The sequence below is a fragment of the Globicephala melas genome, chromosome X, assembly GCF_963455315.2.
Source record: "Globicephala melas chromosome X, mGloMel1.2, whole genome shotgun sequence".
In the NCBI taxonomy this organism is placed as follows: Eukaryota; Metazoa; Chordata; class Mammalia; order Artiodactyla; family Delphinidae; genus Globicephala; species Globicephala melas.
This window is the reverse complement of record NC_083335.1, coordinates 704,201-715,563: the sequence shown is the minus strand read 5'-3', so window position 1 is coordinate 715,563 and position 11,363 is coordinate 704,201. Positions and strand designations below refer to the sequence as shown.

General features: G+C 40.3%; 1 protein-coding gene across 3 annotated transcripts in view; it reads right to left on the bottom strand.

The window, feature by feature from the left end:
• Positions 1 to 4,822: 4,822 nt before the first annotated feature.
• TMLHE (trimethyllysine hydroxylase, epsilon) overlaps positions 4,823 to 11,363 on the bottom strand; it is a 68,948-nt gene continuing 62,407 nt past the window's right edge. For all 3 annotated transcript variants that reach the window (XM_030850213.2, XM_060292730.1, XM_060292731.2), the window contains 2 exons: positions 8,196 to 8,334; positions 4,823 to 7,461 (listed from right to left, as the gene is read on the bottom strand). In XM_030850213.2, the coding sequence (XP_030706073.1) occupies positions 7,330 to 7,461; positions 8,196 to 8,334 (271 nt within the window). In that variant the 3' untranslated portion in view covers positions 4,823 to 7,329. The remainder of the gene's footprint in view (positions 7,462 to 8,195; positions 8,335 to 11,363) is intronic.

Sequence of the window (11,363 nt, the reverse complement as noted above, 5' to 3'; positions counted from 1 at the left end):
GAGTCCACCTGCCGATGCAGGGGACACGGGTTCGTGCCCCGGTCCGGGAAGATCCCACATGCCGCGGAGCGGCTGGGCCTGCGAGCCATGGCCGCTGAGCCTGGGCGACCGGAGCCTGTGCTCCGCAACGGGAGAGGCCACGACAGTGAGAGGCCCGCGTACCGCAAAAACAAACAAACAAACAAAAGAAACTTTCATATAATTGGTAATATGTTGTACATATCTTTGTGCAGGTTGCAGTTTTCACTTAATCTTATGTTTGGGGAATATGTCCACTTGGGTGATAATGATGATGCAAATTGTTATCAGTTGTGGCAGGATTTACTACCTGTGCAGTGATTAGAAAGATGGTGAAGTCACTAGGCTCATTATGTGTCTAGAGATGTGCTGTCAAATAGGGTAGCTATTTGGCCACATGTGGCTTTTTACATTTAAATGCAAATTGAATGAAATTGAAAATCAGTTTTTCAGTTCCACTAGCCACCTTTCAAGTGTTCAAAGCCACATGTGACTAAGGGCTACCATATAGGACAGCACAAATAAGAAACCTCTCCATCATCACAGAAAGTTTCTATTATATACCAAATGGTGGGATTTCTATTATATCCCAACGTAACTCATTTGTTTCACTCCTACAAAAGACAGATGGGTCATGGAAAATGACAGCAGATCATCACAGATTTAATTCGGTGGCAATATCAATTGCAGCTGAGATTTCAGATGTGTTGTGAATTCTGGAGCAAATCGACAACCCACAAAGTTTCTTTTCTCCAGTTCCCCACGATAAGTAAAATCAGAATAAGTTTGCATTTATAAGGAGTATTAATTTTACTGTCCATCCCTCAGGGCAATGCCAGATCCCTTGTTTTTTGTTGTGAGTTGTGATATATATATATATGTATATGTATATATATATACATATATATATATATAAAAAATGTCTGCCATAAGGAGGGAGATTAAACTCTGTGGAAATTCTATGGAAAGTCAGGATATTACTTCTTAAGTGAGAGCAAGTTGTTGCACCTCACACTACTTATGATTAAGAAAGAGGCACAATAATTGGCGTGTCTCTTTGGATTTTGAAGACTGTGTACATTGATTTGTGTCCTGCTGCTTTACCCAATTCATTGATTAGCTCTAGTAGTTTTCTGGTGGCATCTTTAGGATTCTCTATGTACAGTATCATGTCATCTGCAAACAGTGACACTTTTAGTTCTTCTTTTCCGATTTGGATTAATTTCTTTTTCCAGAATCCTCTAATCTCTCCCTCTTTTCTGACTAGCTCCTTTCCTTTCAGTAAGAAACATGCTCAGGTCCACTGTCCCCTTCTGAAAATCAGTATCCTCGACTGCACGGGTCTCCTCCTCCTCATCTGCCTCACAGTGTCAAACTGTGTGCTTCACTGTAGACTAATCCAGCTGGGCCCTTTCTGGGGACACTTCAGTATCAATATCCTTAGATATTTTTCTCTTTCATTGGTCAGATGGCCCACAGAATACTCCTCCAGCTGCCGGAATTTTAGGGTCAGAGTTGGAGAGGACTGGGGGTTTATAGCTTTCAGCGTGCATACCTCCACTTGAGCCCTCTGTTTTCAATATGAGACTCCAGCTGTTGTTCCAGCTGTTGGGAACTCCTAGTCCAGATTGTCTCTGCTTTACCCTCTGCAGAGAATATAACACTTCAGACTTCTGTCAGGGCAGGGAAGGGCCAGACACTCAGTGCAGGCAGGCATCAACTACAGAAAGGGATTTTGAAAAGAATCTACTTCTTACTTTTCAAAAACCCTCATTAGTTTGGTACCCACTCCCCCTTCGCCTCCCCTTTCAGAGTTACCTGTTGCAACCTTTGAAGATTCTTGTGAGGAGCAAAGGGGAGTTAGTAAATCAGGTTGTTTTCTGGCTTTTCCCATGAAGGGCTTACAATTCCTAGTTTGTGGACTTCTTAGTTGTCTCTTTTCCTGCTCTTCTAATCTTTTCAAATATCGTTTTATAGTAGTTTCAGTGGGGTTTTGGAAGGTGGTGAAGTTAGATGTGGAAGTATCATTGCAGGCATGGATGTCTCCTTGCCTGCCTCATTCACCCTACACATCTTTGTTATCAAGCCACTCTCCCTAAAACACTCCAGACTCAGCTTTTCTCATCAGGCTCTCTGATCTCTTCTATGACCTTTCTGCTCTTTCAGCTCTCAGCCCCCGGACCACCTACCCAAAACCAACTTCCTATCCATAAAGGCCATGCTTGAGGTTCAGGTGCCTTGCCAGTAGTTCTGCAATTCACGACCTGTCTACTCTCTCTGACCCTTAGCATTCCACATACTTTTCCAGCTCTGACTCCCATAACTTTGCTCTTTCTCTCTAAGTAGAATGCTGATTTCTATCAAACACAGAGGCTAACCCTGGTCTCTGCTATTTGTTCAAATACTGATATTGGTGACAATGATAAACTACTAAGTACTGAGTGTTTATTATGTGCTGCTCACTATGGGAGACACTTTATACATATGACCTCATTTCATTCTTTACCACAGGTTTATCAGATAGATGTCATTTTTTACCCCATTTTGCAGGTTAAGAAACAGAGGCTCAAGGAGAGAAAGTGGCTTCCCAAAATTTGCCAGGCTAGTAAGAGACAGAGGCTGAATTCAAGCCAAGGTTGGTTCAAGTCCATGCTCTTCCTACAACACTATGCTGCCTCAGTCAAGGTATCAGAGAGGGAGCTAGAAAGCAGAAGGTGAGAGGACACTGAGGACCTGAATTGGAGGGAGTTAACCACCATCAATGGGGCAAAGGGTAGACCATAGATAATGATGGGGCTAATACAGAAAAGCCTTCACTGACTTCAAAGATGTGCATAGCATTGACCCTTGTGATCTTCACTTGTGCACACGATAAATTACCATGCTTATCCACCCACATAGAAAAAGTTAGAACACCACTATTAATCAATATAATACACACACACGGCTTAAGACAATGTATCACAATTGTAAGAGATGTTTGATTAGTTTTTTCGAGAAAGGAAGCTTGGATTCTGTTAATCAAGCTAAGACTTCATACTGTTTCATAGTCTGGCACAAAAACAGACACGACAGCGATGAGCCTGATCCATCAAGAAAGTGTGCAGTCATAGTCTGCAAACTCAGTTTAGGGAATCAGGGAAGAATAATAGCAATATGGAAAAGATCTCCATTCAAGATATTACAGTAGGTTCATGCTGTGGCTAGCCTTGTGCTCCAAACACACAGCAATGACGGCAAAATATCAAAAGGTAAAATAAAAAAGGAATGGTCAACATACACACAAAAAGGATAACTGTCTCTGTGCTGAAGCAGCAGGCTTTTGCTGCACTGGAAGCAAACAGTGGTGTCTAAAAGAACTATGAGCAAGATGGAAGCTCACTGCTTAAAGCCAAGAAGCAGGATGAAATTACCCACCAACCCCTGAATGTAAATCAGGAAAAAAAGAGCTACTACCAAATCTCCCAGCATCTTTGGCTCTGGTGAGCTGCAACCTTGAAGAGGTGAGGACACAGACACAGGCTGACCTCACAACTAGGAGCTGAGCCGAGCCATCAGCTGGCTCTGTGAGTGGATCTTCAATATGCCCAAGAGCTTCCTGGGGCAGTGATGTGAATAGGTCCTGTAAGGTCCTTTTTTTTTTTTTTTTTTTGCGGTACGCGGGCCTCTCACTGCTGTGGCCTCTCCCGTTGTGGAGCACAGGCTCCGGACGCGCAGGCTCAGCGGCCACGGCTCACGGACCCAGCCGCTCCGCGGCACGTGGGATCTTCCCGGACCGGGACACGAACCCGTGTCCCCTGCATCGGCAGGCGGACTCTCAACCACTGCGCCACCAGGGAAGCCCTGTAAGGTGCTTTTGATCTTAACAACTGACTGGTATTTTGCAAGATTGTGGTAAGAAGGAAACATGCTGAATAGGTTGATTGATTTCCTTCTAACATCAAGGTTCCACCTTTGAAAGAGGTAAAATTAGAGAAAGTGAAGAAAAGTTTTTAGAAAGTTGTGGGGGGGTGTTTGTGGATGTTTGCAGAGTATTTGCAAAACAAATGTAGATATTCTCATGGTTCTTTTAAGATTTTTTGGGAAACACTGTAACAGTGGAGATGATTATTATCTATGATTGGTCAGCTAGACTGTGTAAGTATGGGAAAGGGGGGTAGGAATTAACATTTATTGAGCAATATGGCAAATTACTTTAAAGCATTGTCTCTGTGGCCAGACTGTGAAGGTTCTAATCCAAACTCTGACACTTAGCTATGTGATCTTGGGTAAGCCACTTAATCTCTCATTGCCTGTATTTGTTTATTTCTAAAATGGGGATAGGGTTGCTGTGGGTATTAAAAGCACTTAGAACTGTGTCTGGCACATAGCAAGCACTATGTAAGAGTTAGCTATTATTATTGGTCATTATTATGTGCCACAAACATCTTAGTTAATAATCAGAAATTTGTCACAAAACCCTGGAGGGTAGGTATTTTCCTTACTGCACCCATATAAGAAAACTTAAGCGATGAGAGGCCAAACAAAATTACAGAATGGCACAGCCCTTAGATGCTACTTAGTCCAAGGCCTTCATTTTAAACTGAAGAAGAGAAAACTGAAGAGCAAAATGCAGCTAGCAGCAAGAAGGAAGGACCAACAGTCATGATCTGTGTGGGACTTTCCCAGTTTTAAAACTATAAGCTCTGCAGCCCAGGAAATCCCTCTCAGTTTGCGCACACTTGAATGCTTGGTCTCTCTAGATGAAGGTGAACAAAATTCAGCACCAGTTAACTGCCAAACACAAAAAGACATACAGAGAATGTGATATTTTCTGGTGAGTTTGTTTGAAAAGAATTCATTAATTTATTTTCATTACAACAAATCCATATTATGAAATGATTATGTTAGGTGCTATAACACCATATTAGGTGCTGTGCTCTTGACTCTCTACTGATCCCATCCCACTATAGCAAAAGGTAAAAGTGACCCTACAGTGAGCTTGGTTGACACACACCCATGCTTACATTTTCAGGGACACCAGAAAGAGATGTGAAAAAGAAATCTCTCACATAGAAAGTTGTCAGTGACCATCATCAACACTCAAATAATTCCTTTTCCTCTTTCTTCCTCTGAGGAGAGTACACTGTAGAAAAGTATTGATTGAAAATTTAGGAACATGAGGATGAAATAATTAATGAATCAAGGTCCCAGAGAAGAGACAAGGTAAAGGGAGTCCTTCAGTAAGGGATAACATTGATCTGTGTCCTTATCTCTCCAGGGCCATGAATATGTTCTTTCTTTGTCATAAAGCAATGCTGACCTCAGTTATAGTGTAATTTTCAAGGCTAATTTAGGTAAAACTTCTAAAAAGGTAAATATCCTGATGAAGACTAATGAATGGTAACATATTTTAAGCGTACATAATAGTACAGAGAAAAGACGGTATGTTAAAATGTTGTTACTTTTTGTTGTTACTTTTCTATTCTAATCGCTAAAGGGTATACTCTTTAAGACGTGAACTTAATTATCAATCCTTTGACCTAAGAGGAAAACACACTTCATGGAAGACCCCTAAAGATTCCTATATAGTACAATTAAAATGCAGAAATATTTGAGAACATATTTTGGAGCACTGGATGGGTCAATAAAATAATGTATAAACTATTAAATGTGAACTAGGAACTTCCTGAAAACATCAGATTACGCTCTATTCTCTGTCAGAATACTGACTTTTCTTTGATTTGTGACTCCTAGCCTCACTAATAATGCTTTTTTCCTCTCGTGCACATCCTAGCCTGGACCGTCTTTCATCATTTTATAGCAGTCAACGTGGTTATTGTACAGCTTCGCTTTCAACGAAAGCCAAGGGAAAATAAACCTCACACCTATCTCTCTGTCTCTCTCTATCTCTGTCTCCCTTTCCCTTTCTCTCTCTCCACATATAAAGGAAAGCCATTAAAAAAATCAAAGAAACAAGGTATTATACTTAACCCAGTCAAATCTTGGCAATTAACATGTATAATATTTTAAGATAGGGGAAAAAAAAGGAAAAAAACGATTAACAGAAATGGAGGAAAACAGATTGTATCCTAAATTCCATCAAAAGCCAAAATGCAAGTTCGGATAGTAATCTCCAGTTCTTTGGAGGCACATCATCGATTGTGATGAATTCCCTGAACAATCTTAGAGACTAACCCTCTGTACCCTCTGTTGTGTTTTGTGTGTATGCACACACGCATGTGCATGTGTGTGTGAATTACTATATGGAACCTCAGAAACGCCTAAAAACTTTCTGCAATTATCCCTCACGGAATTACAAAACTGATGGGTTTGTTTCACAGGAGCTATTGTGACTTCTTAGTTTTACTCCTCAAGAGATGACTTAGATAGAGATAACTCTTCTCACAAGATAAAACACTCTGTATTCAGTTCCCACCTTATCACTGAGCTTGTAATATGAAGCAATTCCTACAATATCTGTAGTTCTAGGAGACCACAGAGAAAAATTTAGGGTTCCAGTTAAACTCTTTAATCCATAGGCCTATGTAAAGGACTGTCCCAAGGTATCCTCTAGCACACTGGTTCTCAAAGTGTGGTCTAAAGACACCTTTAGAGCAGTCCATGAGATCCATTTAGTGGGTCTGTGTATTAAAAACAATTTTTAATAACAACATTAAGATGATATTGCCTTTTTCACTCGAATTATCTGATGAATGTACAGAAGACTTTTCCAGAAGCTACATGACATGCGATGATGTCATCTCTCTGACAGCTGATGGATGTGTGCCTTTTTGTCCGTAAATTTTAAACATTTCTAAGTTTTAATATCTAATACAATTAGTAGCAATAGATACGACCCACATCCAAGCACTCTTTGGGGCCCTCAATAACTTTTAAGAGTGATTAGGTGTCTTAAGACCAAAAATGTTGCAAATCTCTGCCCTATTAAGGCTTTGTTATTTCTAGAATGCATTTCTTTTTAACAGATCCTGTTGAAACAAATTTTTACCTAGTGACTATTATTGTTTCTCTATCAATGTGGTGATTATATTTCTGAGGCAGATTGACCACAATTACATCAAAGGGTCCCAAAACCAAATGAGTCCATGTTATAGCTTGGGGAAGAAAGCTACCATACTAGATGGCTGACATTGGCTACCTCAGAAGCCTCTCTCCAAGGTTTTCCCTGTTAGAGAAAGGGGAGGCTTTTGTTTTGTGTGATGAGGTAAGGAGACAATTTGAAGTCGGTACTGACACAATATTATTCTGCTGATATGAATTCTGGTAGCCAGGTTGTCAGGTGTGTTCATAATACCAATGCTGTCGATTTTAAGCCTGAAGACCCAAGAGACGAGCAGTGTTTAATACATCATCCCTTGTTAAATAGCAGCCACAGAGTTGGCGGTAGCCAGTGAAGGATTCCCTGCCATGTAGGACGCGCCAGTTGTCTATAAATAGGACCTGTGAGTGGGAAAAAAAGAGAGAAAAAACACTCAGAACAAGGGCAGACCAAAGGAACCCTAAATCAGAAGAGATCATTTAAAATAAAAGCTTTAGGTTGTTCTCTGGTTACATTCAATGAGGTGTTTTTCTTTTGAGATTAAACAAACATTTGGAAACTAGGATGTACATAGCTCTGTAGTAGGCTAAATGGAAGTAACAAAGGTAACAGCAGGTTACAGGCCCTGAACTTTGAGGAGCTTTTATTTCTTGATTAATTATTCTCTTATCAAAGCAAACCAGATCATTGGTTTCTTTTTTTTTCTTTCTCTTTAATTGTTATTATATATGTTCTCAAAGAGTTAAACTATTTCATTATGTCTTATGCTAAGCTAGAGATATTCTTTATCCAGAGGAAATATCAAGAGCAAAAAAAAAAAAGGAATCATAAAGCCAGAAGGACCCTTAGCCCATAGGGACATGAGGATGAAATAATTAATGAATCAAGGTCCCAGGGAAGAGAGAAGGTAAAGGGAGTCCTTCAACCCCCTCATCATACAAATAGAGTCACTGAGTCAGTGGGGAGAGCCTGCTTCTAGGTCATTTAGTGAGTGAGTGGTAGGACCAGGGCCAACACCCAGGACTCTTTTCTCTTTTTCCTTTGCAACATTTTGACTCACGTATTCAATAAGTACTCATTCTTCACTGCTTCAGTATAACGAGCTTACTTGACATCTTTCGAGTTTGGCACCCACCCTGCCAGGCTTTAGTTTGACCCAAAACTCATTCTCAGGTTTCCTCAACTCTATTGTTAGAGTCCGGTGTGCTGTATACCAACGATGGACAACATCATAAGGTACGGTATTGATGACAGCCCGGTCATAGTTGTTGTACCTAAGGTGAAATTGTGAGAAAGAAAGATCTCCTCAAACACATGTTAAAGAAATCTGTTGCTTATTAAGCAATTTTACATAAGCTTTCCCTATACTTATTACTTGTCCCATGATGAGGTAACAATAATAATGTTCTCTCATGACTACAGGATTTTAGAGAAGAGCTCCACTGCCTGTTGACCATATTTTGTTTTCTTTTGGAAAATCTGAGGATAGGGGATAAAAGAAAGTTTTAGCTGGTTTCTACCATCTTAGAATATTATGTTTTATCTAAAGAACATTCCCTTGGCCAAATTTCATAGAAACACTGGGGAAAGATCTGAGCTTTCTCCTCACCAAGCTGAGGTTGGCAAGAGTTTGTACTAACAAAGCTTTCTTTTTAATAGGATGACTTACAACTTTTCAGGTGTTTTCCTTCGTGGGAGAAATCCTAGCTACAGCCTAGTAGAGAGTTTACCCAGGAATCTTCACTGATTCATTCATTCAACCCTAACATTTACATGAGTACTCGCTATGTGCTAGGTGGTGTGTCAGGCATTAAAGATATAATGGTGAACACAGCAGACATGATCCCAGACTTTGGGGATTTTACATTCTATTGAGAAAGATAGATGATGAACAAGTAACAAATACATAACTAGTTACAGATGTTATGTAGAAAAAAATAGTGTTAAATGATAAAAAAAAAATTGGGAAGTCTATTTCAGAAGGATTGTTGAGAGAAGGACTTTTTTTTTTTTTTAAAGAAGTGACATTTGAGCTGGTACTTGTAGGATAAGAAACCAGCAATGTGACAAGCTGAGAGAAGAGTGTTCCAGGCAGAGAACAGCAAGTACAAAGTCTTAGGGTGGAAAGTAGTTTTATGTTTGCAGACAAGTGAGAAGGCCATGTGGCTGGAGCTGAGTAACCAAGGGGAATAATGGTAAGAAGTGAAGTGGAGGAGGGTAGCCATGGGCCAGATCATGTATAGCTCTGTAGGCTATGGTAAGGGCTTTGGATTTTATTCTAAGTACTGTGGGAAGCCACTGAAAAAGGTTTCCTAAGATATTGGGTTTCTTTTTTACCTAAGGCAAATTAATTTTTGTTTACTGAAGTACACTATATATACAGAAAAGTACACAGATCATAAGCTTGATGAATTTTCATGATGTGAACACATCCATTTCACTAGCACCCAGGTCAATATATAGATAATTACCTGAACCCCAGAACATTCCCTGTCCCCCTTTCCCATATTGTCTCTCCCCTCACCCAAGGATAACTACCATCATGACTTCTGTCAGCAAAGATTAGTTTTGCTTATTTATAAAACTTTATATAAATGGAATACTGCAGTATGTACTCTTTTGTGCCTGGCTTCTTTCATTTAACATTATATTTAGGAGATTTATCATCATTGTGCTATATGGCAATAGTTCATTCATCCTTCATGTTGAATAGAATTCTACTGTGGGACTATACCACCACAATTTATTCATCCATTCTGTTGATGGACATTTGAGTCATTTCTGGTTTGTAACTATTACAAATAGTGCTGGAGGTTCTGGTCCATGATGGAAATATAGGAGGCTCCTGAACTCACCTCCTCCCACGGACACAGCAAATCTACAGTTACACGGGGAACAATTCTCTATGAAGAAATCTAGAAACTAACTGAGCGACTCCTACACATTGGGTGAATGAGAATGTATAAGAAGGGCTGAGACAATCTTGTCATGGCCCTACCCCTGATTCAGTGACATATAATCATGTAGAAACTCACAACTCCCAGCTTCTCCCTGAGGATTGAAGGGTTTGAACCCAACATCTAGTGTCCCAACTTTTAAGACTTCCACCTGAGGGATGGGTCCCCAAAACACACAGCTTTGAAAGAAAATGGGGCTTGCAATCATGAGACCCAACAGACTATACCAAACAAAGAAACACTTCTTAATAGGTCTGTGAGGACTTATTGTGGCTACCCGCCCCCAGGCCTACCACAGAGACAGCAGACATAAACACTCACATCCCAAACTTTCCCTAAAAGAGGTCTATTTGCATACCTTAAAAGCTGCTGCCTGAGGGTCAGGCTTCTAATTTAGCACACAGCTATGGACAGACTGTGATCCTCCCTGGAGATGGGAGAGGCCAGTGGGCACCATCTTCACATTCTTCCTCTGGCCCACTCCAGGTCACCAGTGTCTCCCTGGAATGAGCTTGTATACATGTTTGGTAACCTGGTTTTTGTGACTGCTGCACAGGGGACACCCTCCTTGATAACATGGCTCTGGTAGCCAGTGGGGTTTGAGTTACAGAATCCACAGGACTGTAGCAAACAAAGAAACACTTCTTAACTGGCTATCTCTTCATGGCTTAGTGCAAAGAGGCCAAGCAGAAGCCCTCAGCTCCCAGTCTTTCCCTGAAAGAGGTCTACTTGTATACTTTAAAAACTGCTGTCTGAGGCTTCCAATCAGCCTGCATCTGTGCTGACTGAGATCCTTCCCTTTGGGACACTGACAGGTCTTGACATACCCTCGACTACTAGGAGCCACTCAAAACAAAGAAGGCACCTTAGACAATCACAAAGGTTTGAGAGACAATCAAGAGGTAGAGCTGGGCTGAACAATAAGGTTCATCTCCTACATGAGACCGCTCTGTCAAAACTGAGAGAAGTGTGAAAAACCACAGAGAATCAAGGAAAATGAAGAAACAGAGGAATATGTTATAAACAAAAGAACAGCTAAAACTCCAGAAACAGACCTTAATGAAACTGAGATTAAATGATTTATCTGATAAAGAGTTCAAAATAATGGTCAAAAGATTCACACCAGGTTAAGAGAACAATGCATGACAAAGTGAGAATTTAAACAAAAAGACAGAAAATATTTAAAAAAATGTATCAAACAGAAAGCACAGAGTTTAACCCTGGGCCATTTGGGTTCACAGTTAATAGCTGAGTGTTAAGTGCCCTTTAACAGATTCTGATTTTAATAACAAAATTTGATATACTTATATATTTCATTTAGTGTAGGATGTCAATGTTTACAAAAC